Below are 22,093 nucleotides of genomic sequence, written 5' to 3'. Positions count from 1 at the left end.
AATAATAAAAAGATGTCCCTCTTCTTTCCTAAGAGACACAACCACTCACTGGGGCTTCTTTTCCCTTGGTGTTCTTAGTCCCTGGGCTTTCCTCTGTGTTCTGGCAATAGTGACTAAGAAGAAGCAATAGTGACCACAGGTATGAGCCCATAGGAGATGCAATTATTTCAACATACTTCCACTTGACCTCAACATACTTCACAGAGGCCGCCAAAGAGCCACTGCTATAATCATTCTTGGTCACTACCAATTTGGGCTGGATTTGATTCAGTGACTTAGGGGTGAAAGGTTCCATATTCAATTACCAGGCCCCCAGCTTCTTCAATTAATCAAAGGCTGACATAATAGGTCTATTACAACTCTTAAAACAGATCAAATCAATATAATCACTCTATAACCATAAAAAGAAATATTAATAAATATTCTTTATTTAAATATAAAAACCAACGCTTGACCACATTTATATGAATTTGTTAGAATGTATTTCACGTGGAATTTTATTATGGGAAATTTGAACATAAGCAAAATGACCATCAAACTATACTTTGAATTTCTATAGTGACCTTCCTTGGAGAAACTCAAACATTTTTACATTTATTATACCGTTTATCCTGCAACCATGGCTTGGTGTCTATGTAATTTGCAGAAGGACTTCTTTGGTCGAAAGAGTACTATGAAAAATTGTAACAATTATGGTGGCACAGCTGAACTGCTAACTCAAAGGGGGGGAAGTGTCACTTATCTGTCATTGTATCAGGAAGTCTTAATGGAGTCAAAGAAAAGGTGGTATCTGAAAGATCATGAAAGAAGCAACAGTGAGGTTGCAAATCACAAGCAGTAAGTGACTGCTAACATCTTAGGCAATAAAATGCTTTGGGTGCTGAAGTGACAGCTATATAAACCCAGAGGAAACTACTGGAAAAGTCAAAAGCCAGCTAATCCAATCTGAACTTTTAGTGATGCTATCAACATGTATAAAGTCATTTGAAGAGTTCAAAGTTTAACCTTACATCTGAAATTCAAGGATAACGTCAAAGCAGAGAATACATTTCACTTCATCTCCATGTCAAAATAAGAAACCACTCTCCACCTGACAAGTGAGGATTATTGATATAACCATTTATATTAAGAACTAGTCCTAGTCCTTTGTGTTAAGACTGTAAAAGAAAGTTTTGGTTGTCTCACTCATTAATGAGTTAGACTTCTAAGAGATTGTGGAATTTCTTACTTTGGTGTTTTATTTTGTCACCTTTCTTCCTTTCTTAATATGTTTCCATTGATCTTACCTTTTTCATTTTTTACATTAGCTGTCAGCCATCACCTTCGGCTGGTCACCAGGATGCCAGAACCCTTGTCAGGAGCATGTTCCTTTGAATTCAACCCCTTGGGTGCTAAAACCTTCTCAGTCACTTTACTGCCCTTCATCCTGGCAATTGTCATCTTTCTGATGGACGTCCTGGAAAATTGAAGAACAATTCCTTTACTAATACATAATATCTCAAATTACTTGCAGGTTGTTCCCTCCTGACAACCTTTGGGGTGTTTATTAATGCTCTGAAAATATGCTGTCTGCGCTATTGCCATCTTGCTGGAGATGTGACAAGCTGGTTAGACCATGCCAAGAAAAAAAATGGCGGTTGCTACAGTGAGCTCCACGTGGAAGATACAAAATTTTTCTACACCCTTCTCCCTCTCTTCATTTCTCAGCTCCTTTACAGAATATGCATTATGCAGGTAAGGAAGGTAGTGAGTACTATCCCATGATAGTAAAGTGATTGTATGTGAGCATTACAAGTTAAATATTTATTTTCACCCCATCAAACTCTTCTCATACACTTTGTCAGGGAGTTATCCTATAAATGCTTCTTAACATTACAGGCTCTAATTTCAAGAGACAAGAGGGGTCAGGCAGAGAGAGGCATACCTGAGGAGAACCTAGTATGCTGTTTCTCTTGTAAAACTGGAAATGTCTTTCAGAAGATGCAGACGATATTTCAGAATGCATAGTCACAAGGCATTAGAGCAATGCACGAAAATATGCAATCTGTGGGCGATTACCCAACCTTTTCTTCCTCCTTCATTAAACCTTTAAAATCTAGTACTAACACGTAGTTAACATGACTGATTTAAGTACCACCTCCCCTGTACTGAAGTATATGTTCTAATGAGCAAAAGATTATTTCCCCACCCACCCTTAGTTCCTTGGTGAATCTGTCCCTGTGCTGTGGAGAAATTAGAGGGAAAACAGCAAGTCCAAAGTACCTTTTAAAACATATGTGATTAAAGAGCAATTTTAATATGATAATGTTCAAAGACAAACTTACAAAGAAATACAAGTGACTATAAAGACTTTGAAGAAATTCAGGACTATATTTGCTGCTAACTTGGAAATTAGATGGTTAATGAATGAGGTAGATTTATAAATCTCAGAGCAGCAGAGCTGAAAAAGAAACTTAGAGATTAATTTACTCAACTACTTCATTTGTTGAAGAGGAAACTGAGGCTAGAAAAATTAAGTGATTCTGGAAGGACAGCTAAGTCACACCGTTAATAATAGCAAGAGGGAAGGCAAATCTACCTGCTGACTCTTAGGGCAATGCTTGCTCTAATTGGCCAGGGGTCAGCAAATTACTGCCTGCAGGCCAAATCCAGCTTGCTGGTTTTTTGTTTTGTTTTGTTTTGTTTGCATTTCCTACCAGATAAAAAAGTTTAAAAATTTTTATATACTTGAAAAAAATCAAAAGAAAAAATATTTTATGACATAGGAAAATCATATCAAATTCAAAATTCAGGACCAATAAATAAAGTTTTATTGGAATATATCCATTCTTGTTTATTTGTCATACTGTTTCCTGGTGCATGAAAACAGCAGGCTTGAGTGTTTGCAATAGAATCAGTATGTGGAAATATTTTCTATCTGGCCCTCTGCAAAAAAGTTTGCCAAGAACCCTTGCTGTAAACGTCGCACGAAAACAAGGTTAATCTGGCAGATTCAACTTCTTTCCTGACTGCACTATAGCAGCCAGCACAAAAACACAAAAATATTACCTGTGTATATAATCTTTAATATCATAAGGAACATCTTAAAAGGGCAAAATTAATAGTAAGTATAAAATTACTAAGTAGTCCATAGCTAGCCTCGAACCTTCTGTGAAAAAAGCACAAATTCCTGACTCTTTATTTTCGTAATGCAGTGACACTTACTATTTCTTTTGACTAAATTTCTCTTCTGAAAACTGTCATAAATTTTTTAATTTGACATAAATTACCATAAATTCCAATAAACTGAATTTTAACTATCTCACCAACTCTAGATGCCCAGGTATTGCAAAGAACAAAAATTGTTATTCATTGATCACCTATATGGTCATAACTCCTAAAAGATGACTTCACCATATCTAATTTAATCCCCACAGCAAGCTTACAGTGGTTGTTATTCTGATCCTAAATATGTGTCTCAGAGACATGCAGGATTCTGTAATTTGCTTGCAGGCACCCCACTAATATATGGCATCCCAATTTAGTGCTGGTATAAACACCCAGAGTTTACTACCCACAATGTCTCTTGCAACCGGGTTAAAAATCCCTGATACAGACCTATAGGCTCCAAAATTATGCACAGTAATGTTATGCCAGACAATTCCCCACCCCCCAAAAAAAGTTTAGAATGTGCTTCTCAAGAGAGGTAGAAGAAACCTCCAATGGGATAGGCTGAAAATAGATTTTTACCTTCAGATGAAATACTCACCAGCATAAAGGCGATCAAAGTACCAAGAATAAAACATCCTTGAATTCCGTATTTTAAATTTAGTAGCCTTTATTGACCTTCAGTTCCAAGACATACATTTAAAATATGTTGATATTAAGGCTGATGATGTTACCATTTGACATTACTGGCCACTCAGAGGTGAAAATGAATCTCTATTGACAGCAATTATTTCTGAATACTCAGAGGCTTGTATGAAATAAAAGTATTTAAAATTTTAAAAGGGGATGATTTCAGAACTTGAGGCAGGAGCAGAAATGATTTCAAGCTTTCAAGACACTAGAGCCTTTTCTTAGATTAGGCAATATATTAATATTGCTTCACTAAAGATTAATAGTACATTCGCCACATTATTAAGTTAACAGGTTTCTGTGTCTGTGATTCATGCCGATAATAACTTTATTCCTATTAACAATAATTCTCATTTGAAATCAGTAACAGAAACTTCCAGGTTCTGCTGGGAGCCTTTCAGTCTTCGAGCAGATCTGCTGCCAGCACTCTTTTTTAAAAGCATCACTCATTTTCCTCTGATTGGGGGATATGTGCTTAATAATTTTACTGAAGTGAGGCAGAACTAGATAATGTTCCCTTCAGTCTTGCTATCTGCCCCCAGCAAAGCAATCCTTGTTTATAATCCTAAAGGTCACATTGAAGACTGGAAGATGAATTATCACCAAGACACATTTTGGACAGATAGAGAGAATGTCTGTGAAAATGTGGTCTTTCCCTGGGTTTAGGTAGTTAACATAGCAAGAGGCTCATTTTACAAGCGATGGGTTCATTAACTGCTGTGCTTATGACTCAGACCCTTCTTATACCCTCTCCAATTGTACGATTGATAGCAGAGGAGTCGGTGAAAATACTCGAACAGGAAGTGATTATCTGGATGTTTGAGGTGGGCAGCTCTCCCAGTATGGTAATAAGGTACAAATCCTATCGTAGTTCACGCACAGAAAGAAAAAAAATAGTTTGGTGAATCCATCCCTTACGGACAAGACTCAGGTTGACTTAGCAGTTTTGTGCTCCACTGGGAATTAGAGAAGTACTAGGCTCTCTGACTGATAATCACGAGTGACTGCAACCACATTCACAAATAGAAAAGCAAGTAGGTGCCCTCTTTCTTGTGACCCTGTGCTTTTTAACAAGAGGTTTGGAATACCTGAAGAGTCTCCAAGTTCAGGTTATGCTTTTAGTTAGGATTAGGGTTATTTTAAAAATGAAGAAATTCTGACACTACACTGAGGATTTGGGATGTGGTAGAGGTCTTCTTTGTTTGGGCTTTTTGGTTTTGGGGGGATTCTGTTTGCTTTTCATTTCTTATCTGTTAGTTTATTATGCAAACCTTTTGCACACAGCTTCCTCTGTGGTCCACTAATGCCACACACTGAGTTTAAAATGAGGTATAAACACAAGTGTATTTTGTTTCTCTTTTTTCGATTACTTGGGTCATTTCAGAAGTGAAGCCCATCCAAGGAGCCAACAAAGACAGCCTCTGACAAGTATCGTGTTTCTACCCTGGGCCCCTCTTCTTAGTAAAAATCCTTCTTATCTATTTTGCCATCACATTAGATGCCATACGAAGGATTTCTTTCTTGCCCCCAATTTTTTTTCATCGGGGTAAAAACAAACATCCTTAATACCTTCAACTGGTTTTTAATTTAGGAATTGATTCAATTAATTAATTAATTAATTCAGGAAAATTAATTAAATTTAATTGATTTGAATTTAATTAATTAATTCAGGAAAAAGTCTGTTTGCTTATACACAAAGCTGTATTTTTTCAGTAAGTTATTTGACTTCTTAGGTGTCAACCTAAGCACAAAATGACGGCCACCTTTACTTTGCATAGGAAGATTAAGAAGTTAGGATGACACAAGATTCCTCCATAAAGAATCAGTAGTATTGTCGATAGACTCCACAGAGACAATACTGCCCTGTGCCAGCTCATAACTGGGACGTGGAGGATCAGAGGAACATTCTGTTCATCTGTCACAGACAGAGCCCTTGCAAAGGGCAAGGCATCTCCTGCAAGATGCTTCCTCCAGAGTTAAACCACACTTAATGCCTGGCTGCTTTCCCCCCTCAACTACAGATTCCTTCAGGCTATTATGTGCAGACCATGAATTCTAACAGGAATTTGGATGGATCTATTCTGCCAGTTGCAGTAATGAATGTCGTCAGCACCCTGCCATTATTAATTCTGGCGCCTTGTATGGAGTATTTGAGCACCTTCCTCTTTCCCTCGAAGAGAGATGGATCATTTCTGTGGCCATGCATTAGTAAGTACAACTTAGCATCTCAAGTGAACTGTTTGCAACTTTTTGCAATAAAAAAAAATACTCTGCTAAGATCTAAGCTAGCTATATTTTCTGGAGTAGAGACCCATTTTGACAAGTTGGGAAGAAAATGACTTTGAGAGGAAGAACATCCAGCTCCTCGAGTCTTGATGCAGACACGAGTGGCCCATTTTCTTCCTACCTTCGATGCTTCCTCAGAGGACGCAGCTGATATAAAGACCCAGTGAAATTTCCAGTGCTACCAAATGGCCTATCTTTCCTCAAGGGAAGTGGTCCTTACTCCCAAGACAATGCTGAATATGTTCTTGAAAATTAACACAGGTTAGGGCATCTGGGTGGCTCTGTTGGTTAAGCATCTCCCTCCGGCTCAGGTCATGATCCAAGGGTCCTGGGATTGAGCCCCGTGTCAGGCTCCCTGCCCAACCAGGAGTCTGCCGCTCCCTCTGCCCCTCTACCAGCACTGTGCTCGTGCTCTCTCTCTGTCTGAAATAAAATCTTTATTAAAAAAAAATTAACACAGGTTAATGAACCCCCAAAATAATGCCTGACTATACTTGAGAGGTATTAACTTCTGAACCAGTAGTACATTTACTAAACATTAGTACTGTGATTCAGTCCCTACATTATACTTATTCATACAGTAAGGTACATAGCAATAATTTTCAAGCATTTTTTTCCAGCTTTATTGATCTTCCAGCTTAATTAATGCTTAACATTGTGGAAATCTGAGGTGTATGATGTGACAATTTGATACAAGTATACATTGCAAAGTGTCACCACATTAAGGTTGGTTAGCACATCCTCAACCTCATGTAATTGGGGCTTTCTTGTTATGGTAAGAACACTAAAACTCTACTTTCATTGTTGAGGGGGGAAAAATTAGGTCACCTTACTCAGAACACAGGCAATAGACCATAAAATAAAATTTCTCCAGTTGCAATGGCAGAGAAGGAGTTGAAGCCCATTCTGACTATACTCTGCCTCAGCCGGGCAGAGATCCCTCAGACACCACCATGGACCAGGAGACAAGTACTGGTACAGCCAAACCAGGCTCAACCCAATAATCAGAGATCTAGGCCTTAGCCTCTGCTCTGCCACTGAGCTGCTGCTGCATGACCTTGAAAAGCCACCTAACCTTCCTCATCTTCTAGTTCCCTTATTTCTTTCACTGAGGGGCATACCCTCAATCAATTTGGGGTCCCTCTATTCTGGAAGACTTTCAAAAGCATGCCGGATGACGTCAGTGCCTGGAACATGGTCCAGACACGTGGTGAAAGCTCTATTATATTAATGAGTATTGAGCCATCATGTGTAGGACACAGGTCTAATTGGTAAGCATAAACAGAAAGCAAAGGGAATTTGAAACACTTAAGAAATAGCATATAATGATAAACTAATGTCTTATGGTCTGCGTGAGAAATAACTCTGTTGAAATAAGATCAGGCATCTAGAAGATTCTCTCCTCTTGGTTAACCTGGTCTTATTCTTAATTCCTCCTTTTCAGAGATGAACAGAGACCATACTGCCTTTTAGTAACCTGTTATTGTAGTTTTTTGGTTGTTTCTTTGTAGAAGTTATTTTTAGGGAGCATGCTTCTCGTTATTTACCAAAGCCATCAACCAGATCACCTCTGATCACCTCACAGGGTTGATCTGTTTTTGGAAAGAACTCAAAGTGACTAAACTTACCTCAGTGCATGTTGTTATCTCCAGTGATAGATGCCTTTAGCAAATAACATTTTTGATTGAGTTCTTAAGCCACTAACCCTAACTTTATTTATCGTAATTGGTTTAGGTAACTGTAAATCTTACTAGGTTTTGATAATCCTTAAGTCTTAAAAAGTGCTTTTTGGTCTGCCAATGTAGAAATTCTAAAACCAGTATTTAGTGAATGCCCAACACTTAGTATAAACAAAAAGCAAGGCATATTACATGCCCTCAGCAAGCACACTATTTTTTAAAAGATTTTATTTATTTGTTTATTTGAAAGAAAGAGAGAGAGATTGAGCATACATGTGGGGAGGAGCAGAGGAAAAAGGAGAGAATCTCATCCAGGCTCTGTGCTGAGTGTGAGCCCAATGCAGTCTCATGACCCTGAGACCATAACCCAAGCTGAAATCCAGAATTGAAGCTTAACTAACTGAGCCACCCAGGCGCCCCCAGCAAGCATACTATTAAAACATAATAAATGAAGGACAAAATGGGAGTAATTGATAATGCAAAATGCCAAAAACTTCAGCAGTCTTGTACAGTATAATGGAAATCCAATGTGGGCTCCCAAATTATGCTTAATCACTAAATTTTTAAAAAATTGGTTCTTTTTAGGAAAATATGCTATAAAGAGTGACTGAAAGTACTACATTAGAAGTCTTTCCTGAGAATAAGGTACCTTAAATTCATTTTAAATATGAGCAACTCTCTCTTGGACAATTCTCCACTCTTACATATTTAAAATCCTTTCTATTCTTTAAAAGAGATATGTTTTTTTATGGATGGAAGAAAGTTAGGCAGAGTTACCTAACATATCTCATATATATGAACTAAATATTCCCCTTCAAGATTGGTAACAGACTTGTTGGACAGGAAAAAGGAAAAACAAGACTCATTAAAAAAAAAAAAAAAAACTGAGCTATGTTCCTCTGAGTACAGAATACTGAATTCAGTTGTGTCTAAGCCAGACTCCATTCATTTGTTCATTTACATACTTGTTCATTTATTTGCATAATATTTTGCTATGGGAGTATAAAAAAAAGTGTGATGATATGCATCTTTTAAAACTAGATGTTTGCTTCACTTCTTCATATTCCACTTATGATTACGGAAGATTAACAAGTTTTATCAGGACATACAAGCACAAACTTCAGGTAATTTTTTGGTAGTAATTTACATAACTGAATTAGTCCAATATTAAAATCTCCTTTCACTTTGAACCCAAATGCCCTGAAAATGTGAGAGAAATATATAAGTACATAAATTCATAAATTGTGAACAAATATTTATGAGTTCCTAATTTGAACCTAGGCGCCTTCTTATACATAGCCCATTTAGCCTCATCATAAACTGTCATTTAATAGGTCAAGGGTCTAAAAGAGAGTATGTGTCATTTGAATCAGGTGTTCCCATTCTCAGGCCATTGCAGCAGTATTATTATTACTATTATTATTATTATTATTATTATTATTCCACTTACCAGCTATAAGTGTTAGATGATAGCAGGTAAATAAAATATTGTTAATTTGGAATCCCTACTGTTATTTCTTTTATTATTTAAGATTGTATTTATTTACTTGGGACAGAATGAGAGAGAGAGCACAGAGGGAAAGGAAGAAGCACACTCCCCCCTGAGCAGAGTCCATTGCAGGGTTCAATGCAGGGCTGGATCCCAGGACCCAAAGTTCATGACCTAAGCCAAAGGTAGATGCTTAAGTGACTGAGCCACCAAGGTGCCCCCTTCCTACTATTCCTTCCTCTTCCTTCCCCTTCCTTCCTTCTTTCCTTCCTTCCTTTTGAAAGATTTTATTTATTTGAGAGAGAGAAAGAGTGAGAGAGAGACCAAGAGCCAGGTGAGGGACAGAGGAAGAAGCAGACTCTCCGTTAGGCAGGGAGCCCCATGTGGGACTAGATCCTGGGACTCCAGGATCATGACCTGAGCCCAAAGACAGATGCTTAAGTGACAGAGCCACCCAGGAGCCCCCTTACTACCATTTCTAATTAAGGCTCTGCAATTAATGAAAAAAAATCCTTTCGTCACTACAACAGGCAGTTACTGCTTAGACACCTCCCCCCCTTCCACATTCGTCATTCCTCTTCCAGGGACTGTCATGTTTCAGGAGGCAGATGGTGCAGATGGTGCAGATGCCTAGTATTTGACATGGATAATCACAGCCCAGGCCAAGAGTGAGGGATGGGGAAATCTCACTGAATTGGTCAAACCAGAAATTTAATAAAGGAAAAAAGAAACTTACTTTTTCTGTCTAGCTCATAAACAATGCAACGAGAGAAGAGTTTCTGACTCAAGATATGGCAGTCTTGACTTTATCACCTAAAGAAATCAAAAAGCATATCACAGCACCAACTATAAAGAATCTCCAAACCTTCCAGAACTGTGAAAGGCAAAGGCTTGATAGGCTCAGAATTGTGTATCAAGACTGTATCTTCCTAACATTACATGTGAGCCGATTTATCTGTTTCAAAGTCAACCTTAATTCACCTAGAATCTAAAATCAGTGATATTGTGATTTATCCTCTGTCGTAATTGGACATACTTCGTTTTAGCCTTTTCCAGTTCAAAAATGTTTATAGTAAGAGTATTTCTTTTCCTCAGTGTTAATTAAAATCCTGCAGTATGTGGTATTTAGTAGTTAATGCTGACATACACAAGTATTAATCTGACTAAAATTAGCCTAATTAAGATTGTTATTAAGTCTTACATAAAGCAGAAGTGTATAACACAGTAGGTAGCAATTATCTTGGCTTTTAAATAACATTTAAATTGAAATGCGGATGAAGTATATTTAAATATCTCCCTTAAAATAAAAGCTTGAAGATTCAAGTTTTAACCCCAAGTCCTTTACAATAAAGTGACAACCAAGTGTTGGTCACTTTTTACATTACCAGTAACTGTAGTTGTTCTAATAATTGAGAGTAATAAAAGATTCCTTTCTGAGGGCGCCTGGGTGGTTAAGCAGCCAATTCTTGGTTTGGCTCAGATCATGATCTCATGGGACATCAGAATGAGCCCTGCCTGGGTCTCCACAACTCAGTGTGGAGTTTGCTTAAAGATTCTCTCCCGCTGCCCCTACCTCCACTTGTGTGCGCACTTTCTCTCTCTAATAAATAAATAACTTTTTTTAAAAAGTTCCTTTCTTGATTAGAGCCAAAGTGCTTGATATATTAAAAATTGAGTCAGCGGTCCAATCACCTTCATTGAAAATAGGATTATTTTAGGGTGCCCCAGTGGCTCAGGTAGTTAAGTGTCTGCTTTTGGCTCACGTCAGGCTCTCAGGGTACTGGGATGGAGCCCCACATCAGGCTCCTTGCTCAGCAGGGAGTCTGTTTCTGCCTCTCCCTCTGCTCCTCATCCTCACCCTGCTTGTGCTGTCTCTCTCTGTCAAATAAATAAATAAAAATTTGAAAAAAGAAAGAAAATGGGATTATGTTAACAAAACCAGTTTTTTTGTTATCACAGTTTTAGAACTGATACATTTTTCCAAAAAAGTCACAGTGCACACCCACTGAAAATACCTGATCGAAGGAACTGTCAATACTAAAAGAGGAAATGTGTAAATATCCAGCCTGAATCATTCATTCCTTCAATTGTTCCTTTGTTTCGTAAAAGCCGTAAGTGTTCTCAAGTTCTCATTTTTAAAGCGGACATCAACAATGGATTAAATTTGAGGTAAAGTAGACCAGCTAGTACGCCAACTGAAGCAATCATTGTATCTGCAAGTTACACTTGTTTATCTGATCTCTATGTAAATGAGTTACCTGCTCTATATTTAGAAATTAAAACACCAACCGAAGCTGACTCTCCGGAAACGAGTTCTGGAGGTCTACAGAGAAACAAAAGACTGGATAGGAATAGCTCAGTTCAAATATAGGAACACACCACTAATAGGAACAATAAAAGTAAAAAGCGTGCCATTCTAGTAGCGGGTAAGTAATACCTTCTGCAAAGGCAGCAGATACATCTGACAATAAAATCATAGCTGTCTCTGTGAGAGTGGTTTATGAACACCTGCGTGTTCTCACATGAGCAAATTTCCTATTCTGGGAATTGGCCAAAATCATGGATCATGGCTCAGTTGTGTTACATATCAGAGACTCGTACATCAGACTACCCGTAAAAAAACCCATAGTTTTCTCAGTCAGTAAATTTAAGCAATAACTGAAGCATCTTAACATATCTATTTTTTAGGATTAGAGTTTGCTTCAGTATGAAGTGGCAATGCTTGAATAAATTCTGACTTTCCTTTATTTCATTGTGGTCTAATTTGGAAAATTATTACATGGCAGGATAATAGAATGAACTATAAGAGCTTGAAGACTCTTATGTTCTTGGCTACAACCACACAGCCAATATTAAAACATACATTATTTATCCAAATATATCTCCTTTGGAACCATGTGCTTTATCTTGTAAATACAGATCTGATAGGAGTTTAAAATGTATACATTCTGATAAACTGTGTTCTGCTTTGGACGAGTTATGATCTCATAGAAGTTAAGAATAAAAGCGGAATGGATTAAATTTAGGTTGGAATCAAACTTTGTTTTGAATTTTAAGAAAGTCATTTTTCACTAGCATCAGAGTGCAGTAGCAAATAAAAAGCAAATGTAGTTATCTAGATCCTTCCGGTAAAAATATGATTTGCCCTAAAATATCTGGGTAAATGAGTTAAATATTTGTGCTTCCCTTGAAATTGTCTGGAGAACCGTTTTTCATTGGATTTTGCAAGATTAGGTCTCATGGTGCTTTATGCTGCAATAGTACTTCTCAAGTTTAATGTGTACCAGGAATCTCTGAGGCTCCTTGTTTCAATGCAGATCTGAATTCAGTCCTTCTCTGGTGGCACTGGAGACTCTGCAGGTCTAGCAAGCTCCCAGGTGATACCTGGTCAGGGACTAACTACGCTTTGAGTATCGAGGACAGAGAAAGAGGCCATGAGACTGCTGTGTCATGTTTCATGCCTGTGAATAGGCAGCAGGAGTCCAGGAAAAATTGCCATTATTTCTTTACCGGCCAGAGCTACAATTCAGGAGTAGGCACTAAAAGCTGATGGCTAAGCCAGGGCCAAATCTGACCCACCATTTGTTTTCACACTGCCCCAGCAAATGAAGAATTATTTTCACAGATGAACATTGCTCTTGAGCCGAGGGTAAGAAGCAGTAACTTTAAATACCAGTTAAGGGAAATTCCATCACTTCCCCAAAAGAATTATTATCTTGAATTCCATCCATAAAAAATTTGTAGAAGCATATTCTATCTCTTGTTGCATAAATTACCTTCATATCTTCAAAATTTTGCCCTTTTGCCCCACAAACTCAAAAATGTTCATTATTGGGCTTTTACCCAAAAAAATTTCAGGTATCTTATCTAAGCTACTGCCTCTAATGCTATAAACTTTTCAGAATAAAATACAACCTTGTTTGCATAGTACAAGGTGATAATCAAAAAAAAAAAGGAGGGGGTGCAGGGGTGGACATGATATTTTTTGTCTAAATTAGCCTTAATTAGTTAGGATGGAGGGCATCATAGGAGACTCTCACAGAATTTGAATTTTAAAACAAGAAAGTTTGAAAACCTGTTCTTACCTACCTCAACACTTTTGTTAGAGTTCATATGACTATCATGGACAATATAGTTTGTCCAATTTGTACAACTTAATTTTTACGTAATGCCTAAACATACCTTCATCAGTTTGTTGAGGCTGCCATAACAGAATACCACAGACTAAGTGGCTCAAACAACAGAAATTGTTTTCTCACAGTTTGGGGTAATATAAGCCCAAGGTCAAGGTGTGGGAAGACTAGGTTTTTCCTAAGGCTTTTCTTCTTGGCTTGCAGACCACCATCTTCTCGCTAGGTCCCCTCATGGCTTTTCCTCTGTGTGTGCACAGACCTGGTGTCTTTCCCTCTTCTTCTAAGAACACTAGCCCTATTGGATTAGGGTTTCACCCTTCTGTCCTCTTTTAACCTTAATTACCTCTCTAAAACCTCTCTCTTCAAATAGTCACATTGGAAGTTAAGGCTTCAAGGCATTATTTTCAAGGAGCATAACTCGCTCAATAGCAACAGTATATGTATGTAGAAATTCATCTCTGAAATTAGGTTACATATTGTAATGGATTGGCAACTCTTTTTTCCTTTCTCAGTGATACATAAAAACATGTTTCTTCTTAGAGTTGAATTCATCTTAGATTCAGGAAACATGTTACGTTAGTAAACAAATAATGTTGAAAGCCTTTCAATAGTAAGTAATGGTCTCCAGCTCTGGCTTTCTCTGCCATCTGCCCAGAGGCAAATCATTTTCAAATTTTAGGTTTTGTTTATCTAATTCTACTAAATAATATGATTATAGAAATATTATTTAAATTGGCAATCAATCTCTTTCTCTCCCTCTCTCTCTCTCTCACACACACACACACTCTCTCTCTCTCATGGCAAAACCAAAGAATTTGATTCAATTTTCTCATATAAAAATTTATTTTCTGTACTTAAAAAGTATGTGCTTTTCTCAATTATTTAATTAAAAATTGTTTGTTTTTTAAGTTTCAAACTGCTCTACCAGTTTCACCGTACTATCACTAGCTTTGTCTCAGTGCTAAAATACATAAGGTCATCTACTAGGGGCTCCTCTGCTTCGGGAGATTTTAAAGACTTTTTGGGTCTTGACCATGTCCCTCTACCCTGGCTTAGTGGTGCTCTTTGTGTTAGCTCTCTAACAACCTCTTTTTCTTCCTTAACTTGCTTCCTCTTTCATTATCATTTATTTTTTTAGCAACTTCCTAAGAAAGGGCATATGAAAAGTAGAAGTTTCCAAGAATTTATATAATTGAAAATCTTTTTACCCTTTTACTTGATTAATTGATTGTACATTGAATTCTAGGTTGAAAATAATTTTTCATCATAATTTTGAAGCTATTGCTCTTATTGTGATCCACAGACTTGAAGGACGGTTCAAAAGCCCAGTCCCCTTCCTCTGCTCTTTTCTGTGTTTATGACATCTTTTCCTAGCTCGAGAACTCTTCCTATCAATGTTATTCTAAGATGCCATGTTATTGTGCCCTGGTAAATGTCTTTTCAACCACTGCACTATTCACGGGTACTCTCACTGATCTCTCAATCAGAGAGATTTTCTTTTATTTTTAAAATATAATTTCCTCTCCTTCATTTTATCTGTATTTCAACACCTATTGATTAGAATAGGGGTTGGACCCTCTTAAAATACTCCAGATAAGTCTCGTTAAAAAATTTTCTGGTGGGAGAGAGAGAGAGAGAGCACACTTGAGCATAAGCGAGTTGAGGGGAGGGGCAGAGGAAGAGGAAGAGAGAAAATCCCAAGCAGGCTCCACCTACAGCATGGAGCCTGGATAGCATGACCCTCAGATGATGACTTGAGCCAAATCAAGAGTTGGTCACTTAACCAATTAAGCCACCCATGTGCCCCCAAATAAGTCTCTTAAAAAAAAAAGAAAAAACTCTATTGAGGTATGATTGATCTACAAAATCTGTACATATTTAATGTACACAACTTGATGAGTTTGGATGCCTTTTATTGCGTCTTCTTGCCTAATTGTTCTGGCTAGGATTTCCAGTAATACACTGAATATCAGTGGTGAGTGTGGGCCAGTAAATGTTTCAGAAGAGCAAAGCAAATGCTCTAAGGTGAGAACGAATTTAAGATAGTCAAGAAAATTTGGCTGAAAATGGTCAAGAGAGGAGAAAGTAGCAAGCAATTAGAGTGAGAGGATAAGCACAGGCAAGATCATAAAGGCTGCGTTAAAGATTTGAGATTTCATCTTAATTGTATAAAAACCTATAGATGGAATTTAAGCAGGAGAGTAACATTGAATTTGCATTTATATAAGATCTCCCTGACTGTTAGGTGCTTAAGGGGGCACAGGTGCATAAGAGTGAAAACAGGAAGACCATTAAATATGTTATTGCACATAGCCTGGGTTAAAAATATTGACTTAGACTAGAATGACGGCAGTGGCTATGAAGTGAGGCAGGTTAATTCACAATAGATTTTGAAGTAGAATCTGGATAACTTAATAATATATTTGGAGATGAGGGAAAGACAGAGGATCCCAGATTTCTGCCTTGAGTAGGTAGAGGTACTGGAGGAGATGGGGAAGAGTGAATAGGAAGCAGGGAAAGATCAAAAGTTCTGTTTTGTGTCACCACCTCTTTGAAACCTTCCCTTAGAGATTACTTATCTTTCTGACCTTTCTTTCCATGGTTTTAGCTTTCGTCTTGACACCAAATGCAAAAATGTTTAAAAGCATTGCCTAGATGTTCTCTTCCCTCACTCCCCATCATTTTTTAAATTTCACCTGCCCTTAAATTTCCATTCCTTGCAGATGACTCATTAATCTTTATCTCTTCACTCAACCCACCTTCTGACCTACGATTCACATTTTCAATTGTTCTCTGAGCACTTTTCTTTAAATTATCTTTGTGCCTCTACCTCAACTCAAAATCAAATTCATTTTCTCCCTGTCATGGATCTTCTTTATATTATCGGCACTACCATCTTTCCAGTCACCAAGACTTATACTCAACTTTGACATCTTCTTCCTCCTTGCTTTTGCTATGGTTTTATCAGTGGAATCTATTGCACCTCATGTTTCTATTCTCTATGTTTTCTGAAAGTGGGAGCCATGATGTAACTTAAGTCCCCGGTATACTTTATCAGGATTATTTTTTAACTTCCTAACTATCTTCCCACTTCCACTATGTATCCCATTCTATCAACCAGCACATAACCTTTAGAGTAGTCATCCCAAATGACAGTTCTAATCATTTCACTTGTGTCTCAAATCTTCAGTGATTCCATTACCTTCAGAGCAATTTACAAATTCCTTAAAAATATATTAAATGCCTCTTATGATCTATCTTGTCCCCCGATCCCCAAATAACTTGTTTCTCACTATTCTGAAAATCTGTCTCATTTCCTTAAGAAGTACAACTCTGTACTTCTGCTCATGACAGTGATGCTGTCTTTACCTCTTCATATGGACTCCTTTCTTTTTTTTTTTTTTTTAAGATTTTATCTATTTATTTGACAGACAGTGATCACAAGTAGGCAGAGAAGCAGGAAGAGAGAGAGAGAGGAAGAGAAGCAGGCTCCCCGCTGAGTGGAGAGCCCAATGTGGGGCTCGATCCCAGGACCCTGGGATCATGACCTGAGCCAAAGGCAGAGGCTTTAACCCACTGAGCCACCTAGGCGCCCCTACCTTCTTTCTTTAAAGCATAAAATTATTTCTCTCACCTCCCCAGCTAGAAATAAGTTTTTCTTCTTAGATTCCCCAATAGAGTATAAGTCTGCAATGGCTGAGAACAGATATTTTTTAATCTTCTATCTCCAACTGTGCCTAACATACTGCCTTGCATGGAACAGGAAGAGAGTAAATACTAAATTGAATTGACATATTAGCTCTTTTTCTGATGAGTCTATAATGTGCCAAGTAATCTAAATCAGTGCAATTGTGTGATGAATGTGATCTTAAAAGTAGATAATGTTGAAACTCAAATTTTTTATATAAGCTGTTTAAAGAACCAAAATCTCGACCCCGCTAATGAATGAGCCTTCCTGGAACCAAATTTCAAATAAAAATAAAAAATTCCTCAAATTTTCCGTTATTCAGATCCCCCCCCTTTTTTACACCTTCTATTTCTTAGAGACTCAGTAAAAAGCAGACCTTACAGATACATTTAAATACTGAGATACAATCAAAAAATTTACCTACCAGTTTCTCTATCAACCAAAACAAACACTAAGCTATTTAAACATTAGATTGATTTTTTTGAATTGAAAGCTTTGCCTTATCTGAAATTTTATGCAAGTTAGCAAAATGTGACTATCTCTAAATTTCAAGTAAATTCCATCTAGCTCAAGTTTGCATCTGCTCTAACAATGGGATTAAGTCCAGTAATATGAATGATAAATTGGGAAATGGAATGGTTGCAGTGGATATAAACTGTAACAAAATCATGGCAAAATCCCTACTCATTTTCAACCAAAATTTTCTAGGTAATTCCTCAAGAATAAAAGAGAAAGAAGAGCAAGATGACTTTTTGAATAATTGCTTCCATTTATACTCTTTATCTAGCTAATTCACCTTTACTATTTTTTTTCTAAGCAAAAGTTTCTAGTCCTTAATGCTCTACAAAGATCAGAGAAATGTCCGAAAACTGAGGACTGATAATGCAGATTATTTCAAACCATTTTTAAATGATTAAAACCTTGTGAAGAGATCACTCCATTTTAAATTTCCCCAAAACTATTTTTGACTCCTATAAATCTTAAAAAGTTATCAAAAATAATTTATCTGAGGACAAAAATTCAAAACTGTGGCTTTATCTTCAATAATTGCTCCCTATTGCTATCAGGAGCTGTTATAATAATACCAGTACAGTATCTTACTTAAATCTCAGAGTCACCCTACAAAGGTAAACATTATTAACCCTATATTAAGAGCTGAGGAAAGTGATCACTAGGTTAACTAACTTTCCAGAGGCCCTCTAAGCAGTAAATCGGGAAATAGGGAGTCCGTGCAGTTGTTTCTTAGAGACCAGAGTCAAAGCAGCATAGTCAGATAACACAGTTAGCTTGCATCTGGGTAGTCTCAGGGCAAAAATTATTGAGCAAACATCTCTGAGTGTCAATGTGTAAAAATGCCATGGACTATTACACTGATTTGGGGCTCTTTTTTCTTTCTTTTTTCCTCTGCATTGTTTTCCTTAAGTCGCTGGAAATCTTTCTGCTGCATTGTCTGTGATGGTAGCTGGCTTCTTTGAAATACACAGAAAACACTTCCCTCCAGTGGAGCAGCCTCTTTCAGGCAAAGTCGTCACCGTTTCTTCCATGCCCTGTTTCCACCTGGCTCTTCAGTATGTTTTACTTGGAGTGGCTGAAACACTGGTCAGCCCAGCCTGTGAGTAATGATTTCATCACCTCATGTAAGAACACACCAAGTCTTTACACAGAACACATCACCTCAAGCGGTTGGCGACCTATTAACTCCCTGGAGATTTCCCACAATGCTTCAGAACAAGCCTATTTATCACCCTTATTTAAAAAAGCAAAAATGTTTAATTTCTCTTCATTCCTCTGCCAGATACAGAAAAATTATTAATTCTACCTGAATGTAGATGGAAAGAAAGATTTATGAACTTAGTTAAAGGCAGTAACTATTTGGTCAAATACACAACAGGAGGAAAAAACTGCTAAAACCTAGAAGACCAGTGCAGTATACCCAGATAAAAGCTCTCCTGTCTTTCTTCTTCCGCCTCCTGCCTTCTCACTCATAGATAAACTCACATATATACTCCCTCCAAAAGTGACATTTATAATGTACCCTGAGAGTATATAAACATGCAAATGAAATGAAAATTTGAGCCAATTTTCCAGATAACTCATTGTCTTTAAATTAAGTTACACTAAATTAAGTGTGATCACTTGTGTTTCCTAAGACAGGTTCAGAATAACTTTATTAAATATCAAGGGTTTTCTGGATTATCTAGATTGCTTATATTAATTAAGCCAGCCATTTTAAAATTCATCAAGATAATTCAGTGACTTCTTGCAATACAACAGTGTGTGTGTGTGTGTGTGTGTGTATTTATCAGTGTAATCTATTGCATCTTATATTTTACCTTCTTTATATTTCCCTGCAGTGGGAGCCCTGATTGTAACTCAATATACTTTATAGAGATTATTTTTTAACTTCTTTTTTTTTTTTTTAAAGATTTATTTATTTATTTATTTGACAGAGAGAGAGATCACAAGTTAGGCAGAGAGGCAGGCAGAGAGAGAGGAGGAAGCAGGCTCCCTGCTGAGCAGAGAGCCCGATGTGGGACTCGATCCCAGGACTCTGAGATCATGACCTGAGCCGAAGGCAGCAGCTTAACCCACTGAGCCTCCCAGGCGCCCCTATTTTTTAACTTCTTATCTTCCTACTTCTACTATCTCTCCCACTCTATCAACCAGCACACAACCTTTAGAGGGTTGATTTGGCTGATCTTGTTGGCTAGGCATGTATCCCCTTCCTCCCTCACTACTCCATGTGCATCCCTCCCAAAGTGGCACACTAGGTGGAAAAAGATGACTTACTCCATAGAGAAGGAACATTCTTCAGTCAAGGTATATGAGTAGCTACATTCCCATTGTAGAACCACCAAACAAACTCTCAGCATCATCTGTAGAAGAATGTAGGGTAGTCAAGTTTCCAAGACTCCAGACACATCTAAATGAGGGGCTGCGTGTGGCATTCTGCCTTTCAAAAAGAAAAAAAGAAAAAAAATCTATGGAATTATAACTATATATACCTATTAGATCTCTTTTTTAAAAATATTTATTTATTTGGGGCACCTGGGTAGCTCAGTCAGTTAGGGTTCTGCCTTTGGCTCAGGTCATGATCCCAGAGTTCCAGGATCAAGTCCTGCATCAGCTTCCTGCTCAGTGGGGAGTCTGTTTCTCTCACTCTCTGTGCTCTTCCCCCAGCTCATGCTCTCTCTTTCAGTCTCTCTAAAATAAATAAATAAAATCTTTTACCAAAAAAAAAAACTTAAAAAAAAGAAAGATTTATTCATTTTGAGAGAGAGAGAGAGAATCTTAAGGAGACTTCCTGCTGAGTGAGGAGCCTGATTCAGGCCTCCATCTCCCAACCCTGAGATCATGACCTGAGCTAAAATCAAGAGTGGGACACTTACCTGACTGAGCCACCCAGGTACCCCTCTATTAGACTTCTTTTTATAATTTTAAATCATTCCACTCAATTCATTTTATATAAATAAATTGTCTTATGAGATTCTAAGATGGGCCTATCACTGTTTGACACTACAAGAAATATAGAGGAACTATAAAAGAATGCCACTGCACAAATCTTTGTGACTTCCCTGATGTGGTTTCCAGAATATTGTCAAAATTTTGTAGGGTAGAAGTGAAGCAAGGTAACAGTAATGTGGGTGATGAGTGAATGTAATCAGGAAATTCCCAGACAGTTTAGCAATAGTGGTTCAACATACAAAATCCAGCAAGGGTCTGCGGCCATACCACCCTGAATGTGCCTGATCTCGTCTGATCTCGGAAGCTAAGCAGGGTCGGGCCTGGTTAGTACTTAGATGGGAGACAAAAGCCAGCACGATACTTACAACCATAGACTATTAAAAAGGTAGACCACTTAGTCTACCCTTCACTGATTTACCCATGAGGAACTCAACATCCAACTAAGTCAATTGTCGTATCTGTTATTATAGATCATGGGGTAGGGACCAGAAGACTTTGTTTTGATTCCCAGCTTTGCCACTTACTACATTTGTGACCTTGAGAATTCATGCAACCTCTAAGCTTCACCTTTATGATATTTTAAAATGGAAATAATTAAAATTCTTCCTTAAACCTATAAGCTCCCAAAATTGAACCAGGAAGAAATTGGCAACCTGAATAGACCAATATCTCGTAATGAGATTGAAGCAGTGATAAAAACCTCCCCCAAAACAAGAGCCCAGGACCTGATGGATTCCCTGGGGAATTCTACCAAACTTTCAAAGAAGAAATAACACCTATTCTCCTGAAGCTGTTTCAAAAAATTGAAGCAGAAAGAAAACTTCAAACTCTTTTTATGAAGCCAGCATTACCCTGATCCCCAAACCAGGCAAAGACCCTACCAAAAAGGAGAATTTCAGACCAATATCACTGATGAATATGGATGCAAAGATTCCCAACAAGATCCTAGCAAACAGGATCCAACAGTACGTTAAAAAGATTATCCACCATGACCAGGTGGGATTCATCCCTGGATTACAAGGATGGTTCAACATTCACAAATCAATCAATGTGATAGAACAAATCAATAAGAGAAGAGAGAAGAACCACATGGTCCTCTCAATTGATGCAGAAAAAGCATTTGACAAAATCTAGCATTAAAACGCTTCAAAGTATAGGGATAGAGGGAACAATCCTGAACTTCATAAAATCTATCTATGAAAGACCCACAGCAAATATCCTCAATGGGAAAAAGCTTGCAGCCTTCCTGTTGAGATCAGGAACACAACAAGGATGCCCACTCTCACCACTCTTGTTCAACATAGTATTAGAAGTCCTAGAAACAGCAATCAGACAACAAAGAGAAATAAAAGGTATCCAAATTGGCAATAAAGAAGTCAAACTCTCTCTTCGCAGATGACATGATTCTTTATATGGAAAACCCAAAAGATTCCACCCCCAAACTACTACGACTCATACAGCAATTCAGCAATGTGGCAGGATACAAAGTCAATGTACAGAAATCAGTGGCTTTCTT

General features: G+C 37.6%; 1 protein-coding gene across 1 annotated transcript in view; it reads left to right on the top strand.

The window, feature by feature from the left end:
* Positions 1-22,093, top strand: part of SLC15A5 (solute carrier family 15 member 5) — an 80,148-nt gene that overhangs the window by 23,993 nt on the left and 34,062 nt on the right. Inside the window, exons 4-6 of the mRNA XM_059404768.1 lie at positions 1,514-1,734; positions 5,859-6,045; positions 18,536-18,724. Coding sequence (XP_059260751.1) covers positions 1,514-1,734; positions 5,859-6,045; positions 18,536-18,724 — 597 coding nt within the window. The remainder of the gene's footprint in view (positions 1-1,513; positions 1,735-5,858; positions 6,046-18,535; positions 18,725-22,093) is intronic.

The sequence above is a fragment of the Mustela nigripes genome, chromosome 6 (genome assembly GCF_022355385.1).
Source record: "Mustela nigripes isolate SB6536 chromosome 6, MUSNIG.SB6536, whole genome shotgun sequence".
NCBI lineage: Eukaryota > Metazoa > Chordata > Mammalia > Carnivora > Mustelidae > Mustela > Mustela nigripes.
The sequence above is the reverse complement of the archived record's forward strand: the minus strand, read 5'-3'. Positions and strand labels throughout refer to the sequence as shown.